This window comes from the organism of the source record quoted next, unplaced genomic scaffold, assembly GCF_019419815.1.
Source record: "Pyrus x bretschneideri cultivar Hongxiangsu unplaced genomic scaffold, Pyrus_bretschneideri_v1 Contig28, whole genome shotgun sequence".
NCBI lineage: Eukaryota > Viridiplantae > Streptophyta > Magnoliopsida > Rosales > Rosaceae > Pyrus > Pyrus x bretschneideri.
The window spans coordinates 1,572,275-1,584,429 of NW_025999590.1; the positions used below are offsets into that span (position 1 = coordinate 1,572,275).

The 12,155-nt window shown below is 34.9% G+C and overlaps 1 protein-coding gene across 1 annotated transcript; it reads left to right on the forward strand.

The window, feature by feature from the left end:
* The first annotated feature begins 6,106 nt into the window (after positions 1–6,106).
* LOC103952086 (putative GATA transcription factor 22) lies at positions 6,107–8,258 on the forward strand. Its single transcript, XM_009363618.3, has 3 exons — positions 6,107–6,667; positions 7,151–7,615; positions 7,780–8,258. The coding sequence occupies exons 1-3, from the start codon at positions 6,410–6,412 to the stop codon at positions 8,122–8,124; spliced, it is 1,068 nt and encodes a 355-aa protein (XP_009361893.2). The 5' UTR covers positions 6,107–6,409; the 3' UTR covers positions 8,125–8,258.
* Positions 8,259–12,155: the final 3,897 nt, after the last annotated feature.

Consider the following 12,155-nt stretch of genomic DNA (forward strand, 5'->3'; position numbering starts at 1 on the left):
CAAGGTGCTTTCCATGGGAAGCATTTTTCTCAAAAAATCTGAAAAAGTGATTAAGCTCTAAGGTACTTCACTTTTCTAATAAGAATGTTGGTTGTTATGCTTTTATTAAGGGCTTGTGACTGCCGTTGAAGTGGCCAAAAGTGATTTCAGACTATGAAAAACACATTTGAGTGTATTTGGTATAAAAGTTCAAAGTATTTCTGGTCGTATAAGTATTCTTTCGTAAAGTATTTTCAAGTGCTTTTTGAAGAAGCATTAAATTTTGATAAAAATTTCAACATATTTATAGAACAACTTCTAGCAAAAGGGTTTAGGACCAAAAATACTTCATGTAGAAGTGACTCAAATGAGCCCGTCTATAACCAAAGTGTTTTCTATAAAAACATTTTCAAGCAGTCCCTAATAAAGTAGAACTATTAATTTAAGCTCTTATTACTCTCTAGTGAATTTGGATCTTCTCTAGACTTTACTGTCCAGAGCTTAAGGGTCAGGAAATTTGGGGTCTTAGTGTGTGTGAAAGATAAATCGGAGTTCTTAGTTTGTGTGAGGTAGGTAAGCAAAATGAGTTAATGAGAACTATTAGATTCAATCTGAGTGGTCTGAATTGCCTGTTCCTTAATCTCCTGACAGTGAAATCCGAAGTGGATATCTGTCCCTCTGCAGTAGCTAGCATATGGTGGCATAATTGGCATCTTGAATTCAAGTTTCACAGACTCACAGTACGAAGTACATGTGACATTGCTTTGGTACATATATGTAGAGGTTGACCCACTGTCCTATATAGCATGCCAAACAGGCCTGGACGCATTCACCTAAATTGCTGCAAGAGATGTGGCCACAACATAAATGGAAAGTTGCATGCTTTACAAATCCAACACCTGTTTTCTGCACCATCAAAATTGAATCCCATTGCAATGAAAAGTAGTAGTAATTGTGGCTTTGCTTTTCTTCGGCTTTTGGCCTTGCAGTCTTTAAACGATAGAATCTTTGCTATATGTGTCACTTATCCTTATCAGTCTCTCTCTACCTAGCTAACCTAGCTTTGAGTGCTCTTCAAGTGCTGGACCGCCCTCGAGAATGACTTTTGCTGTGACGCTATTTCAAATCAATTCAAGCATAATGTAATAAAGTTAAAACGTATGATAGTGTCTTAAGTGTGTCTTGTCTTCACATATGGATGAGATATTAGTAATCCATCTTCAAATTAAGGAGGAAAAAAGAAGGTGTAATCGATCATAGTAAAACGCAACTGAGCAGATCAACAAGTTTCAAATTGAAGTAACATAAAACCTGTTAGTCTAAAAGACTTGTCGAGAACAACAAAATGTCTACAAACCGCCTAATTGACACCAAGGAGAAAAACCTCATTTGCTTCGGGATCCCATTGTAACAACAAAGATTGTGCTAAACTCCGATCACGAAGTTTTTCTACTTTCCTCCAAGTTCGAATTTCTCTCTCTATATTTAAAAGCACAAAATGTTTTACTGGCAAAACCATTAATTACCTAGTTTTATTTTCTTCAATTTTATAACATGTCCTCCATTTTCTAGCCAAGTATTGGAGAAGAACTTGCATGAAATATGTTGCACTGTCATGTGGAGTCAGCGTTCAGTTCAATAATACAATGTCGTGTATACGTTTTTTTCCTTACATGTCATTGCATTATTGGATCGGAACACCGCAGTAGCGATAAACGCGTGTCATACATGTTATGTCTCCATGTAATGAGATCATATAATTTGAAAGGGACGTGACAGAGCAAACCCCATTGCAAATTATATATGCTGTGAGTCTTTTGATGGAAAATCTGGAAATAATTATGCAGAAAGCTTTAGGAGTTTCCAACACAGCAAGTACGCACAGCAGCTTCTACTACAATGACTATTACAACTTCCATCTGCATTCTGCACTGCTGTTATTAATTAAAATTAATATTAGAGATTTGGTTTGTGATGGTCCACACTACGACAGACCAAGCCAGTAGTGGTCGCTGTCGTCGTTTCGGTGCAGGACCATCGGACCATATGGTGGTCCTTCTCCTTCCTTCCTTTCATATATATCTTCATTTTCTTTCAGGTTTAAGGTCTTGTGGTAGTTGAGGACACTGAGGACTGAGGAGGGTCCTAAAATGACAGAAAGCGTTTTTGGTGGAAATGGTTTTAGAACCAATTCTTAGTAAAAATGCAATTAAATTATGGAAAATCACTTAAAGTGCTTCCTGCTAACTTGTGCTTTTTCCAGAAAAAACTTTAAGTATTTTTGAAACCAAAAAATATTTTCTCTAAAAACGCTTTTAACTATTTTAAAAATACATACAAACGAGCTCTTAGATAATTAAACATTTGTGTCTGTGTTTAGAGTGGTCTCCAAGCAATTCCATGTTTACATCTCCACGGTAAAACCATAGTTATGGTTTCTGAAGTCGGTAACGACATCAGTTTTCAGAAGCCGTACTATAAACTCATGGCACTGGGCCCAATCTTGGTTAGGCTCGTTTGGTTTTTGTGTGAATGAAGGCCAAGTATGGGCCAGGAAATGAAATTGCAGAATGTACACTTAAAATTTGAACCCATTCTTTGAGATCCAAATACACCAAAACAGTTAACACCCCGCTAAGGCCTTCAGCCTTTCACAGTGATTTAGAGCAGCTTCACCGTTGCTTATTACTTTGGGGATAGGCAACCCAATCCACTCTCTCTCTCCCAAAAACACTACAGCGTACTCTGGTAATTAGACCTAAGGCGAGTCCCATGGCGAAGTTAGACAATAATCACCTAGCCTAGTGCCCTATCTATGTGACATAAGGCTGTCATCTCATGACGTCAGACACAATTTAAATTATTAAAAAAATTATAAATATAAAAATTATAATTTTTTTTTATATAAATACATAACCATGTTCTTCTACCTTACACTACATTTCAATATTTTCGAATACTTTCAACTAATCTTTTATTGTTATCCGAAACTACAAGTAAAGTTAACATTTATTATTTTATAAAATAAAAATACTAATATTTTAATATGAATTGCCTGGGTTATTCAATTTAGAGGTGGAGATACACTTGGACATTTACTGTTCATTGCAGGCACTTATTATTCATTTAAGGAGATTGAGTTGTCTATTGCCCAAGGGCCTTCCTACACTAGAAGTGCTCTTAAGTGAGTGTGATACGAATAAGGCAGTATTAGTTTGATAAAGTGAGTGTGGAAGGCAGCCAGTTGCTGCCCTGGGCTCTAGCACACCTCAAGTTTTATCGATGAAAAATTTTGCCGTTAAAATAAGCATGTTATGGTCTAATATTGCTTGAAATAAAATTTAGCGTACCCTCAACGCTTAAATTTCACTACATGTACAAGGAAAATAAATTATCCCACCCCTATTTAAATTCCTAACTCTACCATTTGTGTGACTTTGATACTGGTGAGTTTTACTAAAACCCTAAAAATTAACAAATAATAATCAGAGTTCAACAAAAACTAATAATCAGGGGGAATAAATCCAAAAATAATATAACTTAATCGAATTTTCCACTAATTTGTAAAGATAACGAATTGTGAGGTTGGAGATGAATATTTAGTTTGTGGTTTGGTGAGCTACCACACGGTTTAAGCCAAAACACAGCGATGCATGCATGCCCACCAAGCAACGACACAAGTAGTCGTCGTGTCACGTAGCTCAAATTGTCCCCCCAATTACAAAACCAAGATTTTGATGATAACTACATTCCTATATAAAATCATCCCCCATATTTTTGTTGCATGCTAAATGATATATATTATGATCGACTGAGATCTATGTACACAAATATATAATATATAGATCTGTAGCCATATCATGACAATATTAATCAACCAATCAACTTCAAACATTCGTGCACACTACTTACTCACACAACTCATATTACGTAGCAAGTTTCTTGATCTCATATGTTCATGAATTATAACGAAGATGTTGATTTTTTAAGCTTTTGTGATCATGATTAGGTATTGTTGTTGATTAGGTATTTCATGGTCGTGATTTAGGAATCTAGACAGCACTATTTGTATTCTTCTTCATCTTCTCTTAGTGATCGAGATAGTGTTAAATATATAAGATGGGATCCGATCGATAGGATGGTTATGGTTGAGGAAAAGAAGTAAGCCATACTAGATATAGGAATCGATAACTAATTGTACGAACAAGATAATTTCATGGGGTGTGATCAAGATTCAAGTGATTCCAAGGATGAAAGTCTAGCATAAGTTCTCGACCTTATGTTTGGATGACGAACTTTTACCTACCAAAAGATTTTAGACTCAATTGTTAAAAATGCACAACAGTAATAGCACTAATTAATTACTTAATCACTAGAATTCTTCTACTAAAGACTGCATATGCACTACAAACAAGGTAAACAAAGAACTTTTTGAACGACATCTTTATGAGAATCATTTGAAAGTTTTCTCAAATGTATTGCATCTTGGCATTTTCAAATCCCTCTATCAAATTTTTGTACTTCATTCTTAACAAATTTACATATATTAAGTTTCATGGAACTTTAAAGTCCCTCATCCAAACGCACGATTTTAAGAATATTACCACTCTTTGCCAATTAATTTTTTTTACATGCATGCAACTTGGGGTAATTTTTTTTCTATATGTGTGTACTGTAGATGTGGAGTTTATACTGCTTTTTTGAACAAAATTTATTGAGTCGGGCGTAGCCAAAACAATATATTGTTAAACTGTAGAACAAACCTCACCAAGTGGTATTGTGCTCGCAGCCAGCTTTAGATTTAAAAGGGGTCCCCTGGTCCTGCACCACTGTATAAACCAATGTGATCTTATAAAATGCAGCAAAGATTTTTCGAATTAGAAACGGACAAGAATTAACGGAAAAATCTTGTGAGACGACTAAATAAATGAATATAATGAAATTGCCTTCATATATCCTTCAGATGAAGTAATCATTGCTTGCTCCATGTGACCTGGTCATCAGTGTGAGAAAAAAAAAAAAGGACAGAGGGAGATCGAAATATAAAGATGAGCAATGAAAGAAAAATATCAGAAATTGAAAGAGAGAGAAAGAGAGGTTGTCACTGTCTGTAGCCTGTGCCAGCATTTGATGAGTTTTGGCAAGGTTAAGGATGAGATCATGAGAGACGCTCCCATATGCAAATAGGCTATCCATATACATTCCATTCCATACCAATCTCTTCATATATATCTGCACAGTTTTCTAGGTTTAATTTCTCTGAGTACTAATCTATTCTTCAAACTACTTATTTTTTAATCTATACATGGAAGGAAGTTGAAATTTCACTTTGTTGCCGAGCATATATCAAGCTGTTAAAAGATCTAATTGGACAAAATCTTCCTAACTATCGATGTGAGATATTTATACGTCCTCACATATTAGTTAGATTGAATTGTGAACGCTCAAAATTTAAACTCGAAATTGGAAAAACAATAGCATATATAAGATCTTCTAGCTATTGCCAGTTTGAGAAGAGGAATAAGATTGTATTATAAAAACGAAAAGATTAAGATCTCATTACGTATACTCTAAACAAGAAAAAAGTGTATTGGCGGTGACTACTTGTGAGAGAATACTTAGAAGATGTTAACAGTGCACAGAGGAATAACAGTGATGAGTATAGATACTTGAACCTCTAAAACCCTAGCTAAGACCTCACACACGCACACAACACGCACATGATAAATAGAATTTTACGCGCGGTAAAGTTTTACATGTTGTGTGTTGTATGTGAGAAATTTTTAGTTGTGACGGAAACACAAGTGGTACATCACGTGTTTTAATAGGAGTGATGAGAAATTTTATTTTTTAAGTTATTAACTTTTTAGCACACATATCTCACTATTTGTATAGTGACACGTGGTGTACCACTCCGTGTACCGATTATACTAAAAAAATCTCTCGTGTATGTATGTATTTGATGAATTTTTTATTATCAAGTTGTATAAAATAGTGGGGGTTGAAAACCGCAGAAAATTAATAGGGTTTGTCATACATACTGTACTGGAGTGCCATTGCGAGTTCAATAGCTCCTTTGTATTTGTCATTTTCTTGCAGCAGCAGCAGCTTGTTTATCTATCCATCTATCTGAGTCCTCTTGACACGATGTCACGTGAATGTCTTTCAGCCTTTCAGGTCTCTCTCTCTCTGTCTCTCTCTCTATTCGGATTCTTGCTCTTTCTCTCTTATAAGACTTCAGAATATCTCAGGACCTTTTGATCAGCCTTTACCCTATCCCATATTGTCCTCCTTTGCTGGACACTCGACACACAACACCCTTTTAACCCCTCTCTTTCTCGCCCTAGATCTCCCTCCTCTCTTTCTCTCTCTAGATCTCTCTCTCCCTCTCTTCTCTCTCTAGATCTCTCTCTCTTTCTCTCTCCCTCACATGATGACTCCAGTATATCTGAACCCACCATCCTCTCCTTTCTCCCATGTCGAGCAAGCAAATGATCAGGATCAACGCCTGAAACTTTTTATATCATCATCATATACTAATCAAGCTGCAGCTTCATCATGTTCTTCTCTGATCTCATCATTTCCTACTTTCTTCGACTCCTTTGAAGATCAAAGAGCTGGGAGTTCTAGCACCCCTACTACTACCACTACTCTTGGTCATGGTCAATCACTATTATACCATCACAAGGTAAGAAAACCTAGCTATATAGCTACGAACGTATATATTAAACTTAATTATCTTAATTAAATTTTCATATAGCTCGATCTTCCTTTAATTGATTCTTCACAAGTCCATGATCAAACTTGGTACTTCTGTGATCTGATGATCTCATAATTGATTAATTTTGATGGGTTTTTCTTAGATAAAAGTTAAAACTAATAGGCAAATGAATTATTTGTTCTCCAGAATTAGCTACCATCTATATATATATATAACATTGATTTTTTGTCCGAGACTCCAAAAGCCATATTCGTTCTCTAATTTTTAGCGTTTTGTATCATTGTATGATTGTCACATGCATGTACGACACACACTTATAATTACATTAGATAAATTGTTAATCAGTTAGTAAGTTAACAAAGACTTTTGTCCGAGACTCCAAAAGCCACGTTTGTTCTCTTTTTTTGTTTTTATTTTTTATTTTTTTTATATATATTTTTTTTATCTCAGGTTGATAAGCACATACGGGATTGTGGAACAAGTATTTATGATCAAGCATCCTCGTCATCTTCTTTAGTTCAGCCTCATGTGGTGGACGTTATAAGCAACAAGGACCATAGATTGATGTCGGCATATGCTGATCATGAAAGGGAGATCAATGGTAGAGGAGGAGAAGAGGAGGGTAAAAGTAATAATAATATTAGGCCAAGGGCAGTAAAATGGATGTCCTCCAAGATGAGGTTGATGGAAAAGATGACCAACCCGGATCTCGGGCCGGCCGGTACCACTGGAAATCATATACCTGCAGCTGCGGAGATAGCTGAGCATAAATTCCGAGTTGTTCAGTATCAAGAAAACAGTGATGAAACCAGCTTTTCCAGAAATAGCAACAAAACTACTCCAGCTGTTAGGGTTTGTTCTGACTGTAACACAAGCACAACGCCACTTTGGAGGAGCGGTCCTCGCGGCCCCAAGGTAGTTGCTGTCTAAGATTTTTATATTGTGAGACTGAATCTGAACCGAACATACTGACACATAAATAAACATGACTAATGGTTCAAATTAATTTACTGTTTGACAAGAGATAAATAAGCAAATACATGTTTGGGTTCATGTGTGTGTATATGTGTTTGTTGCAGTCGCTGTGCAATGCATGTGGAATCCGACAGAGGAAAGCGAGAAGAGCCATGGCAGAGGCTGCGGCGGCTGCTGCAAATGGGTTTGTAGTCGGCGCCACTGACACTTCATCTGCCAAGGGTAAGGTGGCCAACAAGGAGAAGAAACCGCGGGGAAGCCATAGCAAGAAAAAGAGCAAGCTCATCGTCACCGACACTCCATCAGTATCTCCCAACAAAAAAATTAATAGTAATAATAATAAGATTTGTTTCAAAGGTTTGGGTTTTCAACGAGTGTTTCCTCAGGATGTTGCTGAAGCTGCAATCCTCCTTATGGAGCTGTCTTGTGGCCTAATTAATCACTCTTGATTTCCATTTACATTTTTGCTCTCCGTAATCTTTTATTTAGGAGGATTTTTTCTCCCTCTTTTATGTGGTTTTGCTAACGTGTAGGAGTAATAAAAAATCGAAAGAGTTACTTGAAGAACATGAGTTTGCTGAAATTGTAACTGTAATTTATTTTATGCATTGTTAAACTGTGAGCTATTAATTAAGGAAATTGTTATTAGCACTCCAAAAATTTCATTCTACACTCCAAACTTTCTATATTAGAAAAGAAAAATACACTTATAAGGAGTGTAAAATAAGATTTTTGGAGTGCCAATAACACCTCCCTTCATTAATGATAAAAATTAGCATATTTGAATACATAAATTAATAATATGTTTATTTATAGGGAATGAGATGAATGAGAATAATTCTCATTCTTTTTCCTTAAATTTCATAATCTAATACTGAAAAATTAAAAATCAAATCAATTAAGAACTCCGTACTTCTCTTATTCTTAAATTCTGGATAAGAAATTTTATTTAAACCCATATAACCTCTTTCTACACCTAACTTAAATTTTAAATGTTAATTGTTTTTTTTTACTTTATTGCATAATTACCATTAAACACAAAATAAAACTAACAATAAAATTAAAATTTATCAATAAACTCACATTCAAACCCTACCACTATGCAATCTTTATCCTATGTTCATTTTAGCTAAATGTCACTTTAAACCCTACCCAATGGATGATGATTTTGAAGAACACTGATTTGCAGAAGCTGTTAATAATATTGTAAATGTCACTTGTTCTGGTTGAACCACACTATTCAGCATCTCATAAAAGAAGCCAAGAGACGTGTCAGCATCTTTGTGGGATGCATTGGCTGAGATTATTGATGTCCAAATGATTAAACTCTTACATTTTGCTTGATCAAAATCTCTTTGTGCCTGGTAAAGAAAACTCGACTTTGCATGAGTATCGATGTATAATAGCACTGGCAGCACACTGATTTTTGCTTGATCAAAATCCCTTTGTGCGCAGACAAATTCAATTGTTTCTAACAACATAAGCATGTACTTCCTCCCTGACTTTCAGATTTGATAAATACGATAATGTGGGAAGAATACTTGAAAATGTCACGGTATTTGGTTTGCAACCGCATGCCTGCATTACGCGAATCAAATTTAATGCCTCTTTATGCCAGTTGTTCTGAACTAAACCAGAAATCACAGCATTCCAATTACTTAACTTTGGCTTCTTACTGTCTCGAAAAACAACGACGGCTTTGTCAACAAAACCATGAAACATGTACCCCGAAACTAATGAGCCATAAGTGACCTCATCCTTTTCACTCATCTCATCACATAATTCTTGAATGCGATGCAGAACACTGGTTTTTGAGTTTTTATTTCTAAATGGGTGTAAAGATAAATTTATAAATTGAATTGAGTTTGTGAGGGTAATTTAAGCAATAAATTTGGGTATAAAGAGATATCGATAATTTAATTAAAAGTAATATGGGTGTAGAAAATAAATTAGGTGTAGAAATATATTAGATGAGTTCAAATAAAATTTTTCATTCTCGATTCCTTACTTCCTCTCATTCTAAATAAGTAAAACATTTTCATATGCAACGGGCTGCGCTTATTGGATAAGAAAATTTGAAAAATAATAGGTCCAAAAGGAAGGTTATGAAATTGAGCCCAGAAGTGAATGTTGTGACATGAAAGGAAACTTCATGGCCGCCTCATGTAGTCAAAGATTATCAAACTGAACCTACCTCATGACAGTGACCTCCTTCTCATTTACCAACTTTAAGAACTAAAATGGGAGTTTATTAATTTCACCTACCATCTATCATGATCACCTAAAACTTGCTGAACATTCATCAATCTTTACCGACTCGAAAACTAGATTTTGGATGTCCTGACGTGCAAATTCATTATTATATTAATGTTTGGGACTTCGATCAAAATAAAAAAACTAATAAGGTTTTAGTCAATGAACATTAGTAACTAGGGACCAATACTAATTTCTTCTTCTTTTTGTTGAGGAGATAAGTTGAAGAATTAACACTGTTAAGTGAGATTTAAATGAATGATCAGATGTCAATATTTCACAAAAAAACCACATAAGTTTTTTTTTTTGAACAGTCGATATTATTTACACTAAGGGAAGGGGTGGACTTAACCTCACAATGAACTAGCAATAATATTTTTTTTTTTGCTAAGAATCAATCCAATAATGTCACTTAATGCTAATTGAAACTATTCTATATTGTGATAAATCTGTAGATACCGATCATTTTCCACAAATACCATGATGCCGCTGCAACCGAATTCTAATCTCAAATGCACATAGTGCCCTTTGTAGTGGATTCCCACTTCCCAGGGATTAAAAACTAAAAGGCTGAGACCAAGTCCTAGATTCACCTACCCAATCAGGATTCCCAACATTAGCAAAAAAAACAATCTGGTCCGTTGATTCTGACAGTTTGACGGTCATTAATACATCAGACTAATAAAAACGTCAAATATATAACCACAACAACAGCATCTGACTCAGTTCAGTTGAAACGTACACTGTCAGCCACAGACATCTTTCTCCTCTCAAGGATGATCCCCTGTCATTCTTTACCAAAATTACATACCAAATCCGGATTTAGTTCTTCTTCGGACCTCAATTTTAAGGACCAGAAAATCTGAATTTTTGGTTCATGTGAAAGAGAGATTTGAGTTTTTAATTTGTGTGAAGTGAGTTAATAAAATGAGTTATTAATGAACGTTAGATTCAATTGAATGACTTAAATTGTTTGATTCTTAAATTCCGGACAATAACATTTCGAGTGAATCTCTGTCCCACCAACCCTAACTTCACCAAATACAGTTGGCCCCACCAAATAGTCAATCTGGCAAATAATTCACAAGATTGGAGTTGGAATATTCAACCAAATCTCCATTACCACAAATGTGATAATTCTTTTAGGTCTTTCATCACTGTTCATTAGCTTAGATCTAAAGCATTTGGAAAAATCTTGAGTGTAGCTGCGTGTATATTTGCATACATAACATAAAAAAAATGATATGTATCTTGTTACACTTAAAAAAATCTTGAGTGTAGCTGTGTGTATATTTGCATACATAACATAAAAAGAATGATATGCATCTTGTTACACTTAAATTTAGAAATTTGTAATATTACACGAGTCGTAAGGCCCATAATCTAACCCTTGTGTGTGAGGTGATACATGAAGATAAGCCTATCGTGTTAGAGAATCTGCCAACAAATTACAGAAAAGATTCTCAAATTCTCACTCCAAATCCAGCAGATATGCATCAAGCACTCCTTTGGTTCATGTTTTTTCTCCCTCCCCTCCTCCCTCAACACTATTTGGACAAAGCCATTCATTCAGATCCATTGAAACTCAATCTCCTTTCCTCCAATCCCTCCCACACATTCATGATTTTATGAACCATAATTTTCATTATTTTTGTGGGTTTTTCATACCCTCCAAACAAATTCTATCCTTTTCTCGATAGGTGCCCAGTCATCCCAGTCATCCACCACACACCACCACCACCAGATCTTGAAACTCCCATCACATCTTCTCCAAATTTAATATATATTATTATATTAAAAGAGGCGAATATGTAACTCTATTTTTTTACACAATTTTTTGCATAATATTTTTTTAGAGTTCAATCCATAATGCATTCCAACGATCCGAATTATGTATCTTTTAGACCTTCTGTCAAAAATCATATGTATAAAAAATTACCCAAATCCAAAACCATATGACTGTAGGAGTAAATTTAGTGTTTCTTTGTAGGATCTTATCCGTCAATTTCCTCCCCAACAAATGAATTTCTTAATGACTTTGTATTTGTCTAATTTTTTAGACAAAGATGATCTACGAATGACGTTCTAAAAAAATAGATAGTTCAAATCATTAAAATATATTACGAAGCAGATCTTACCGAATATTTGTAAAAAAATATATAAAAAATGATGTCACGAATCCAACTTATATTTAAATATTCATATATTTATATATTGACGAAAACCT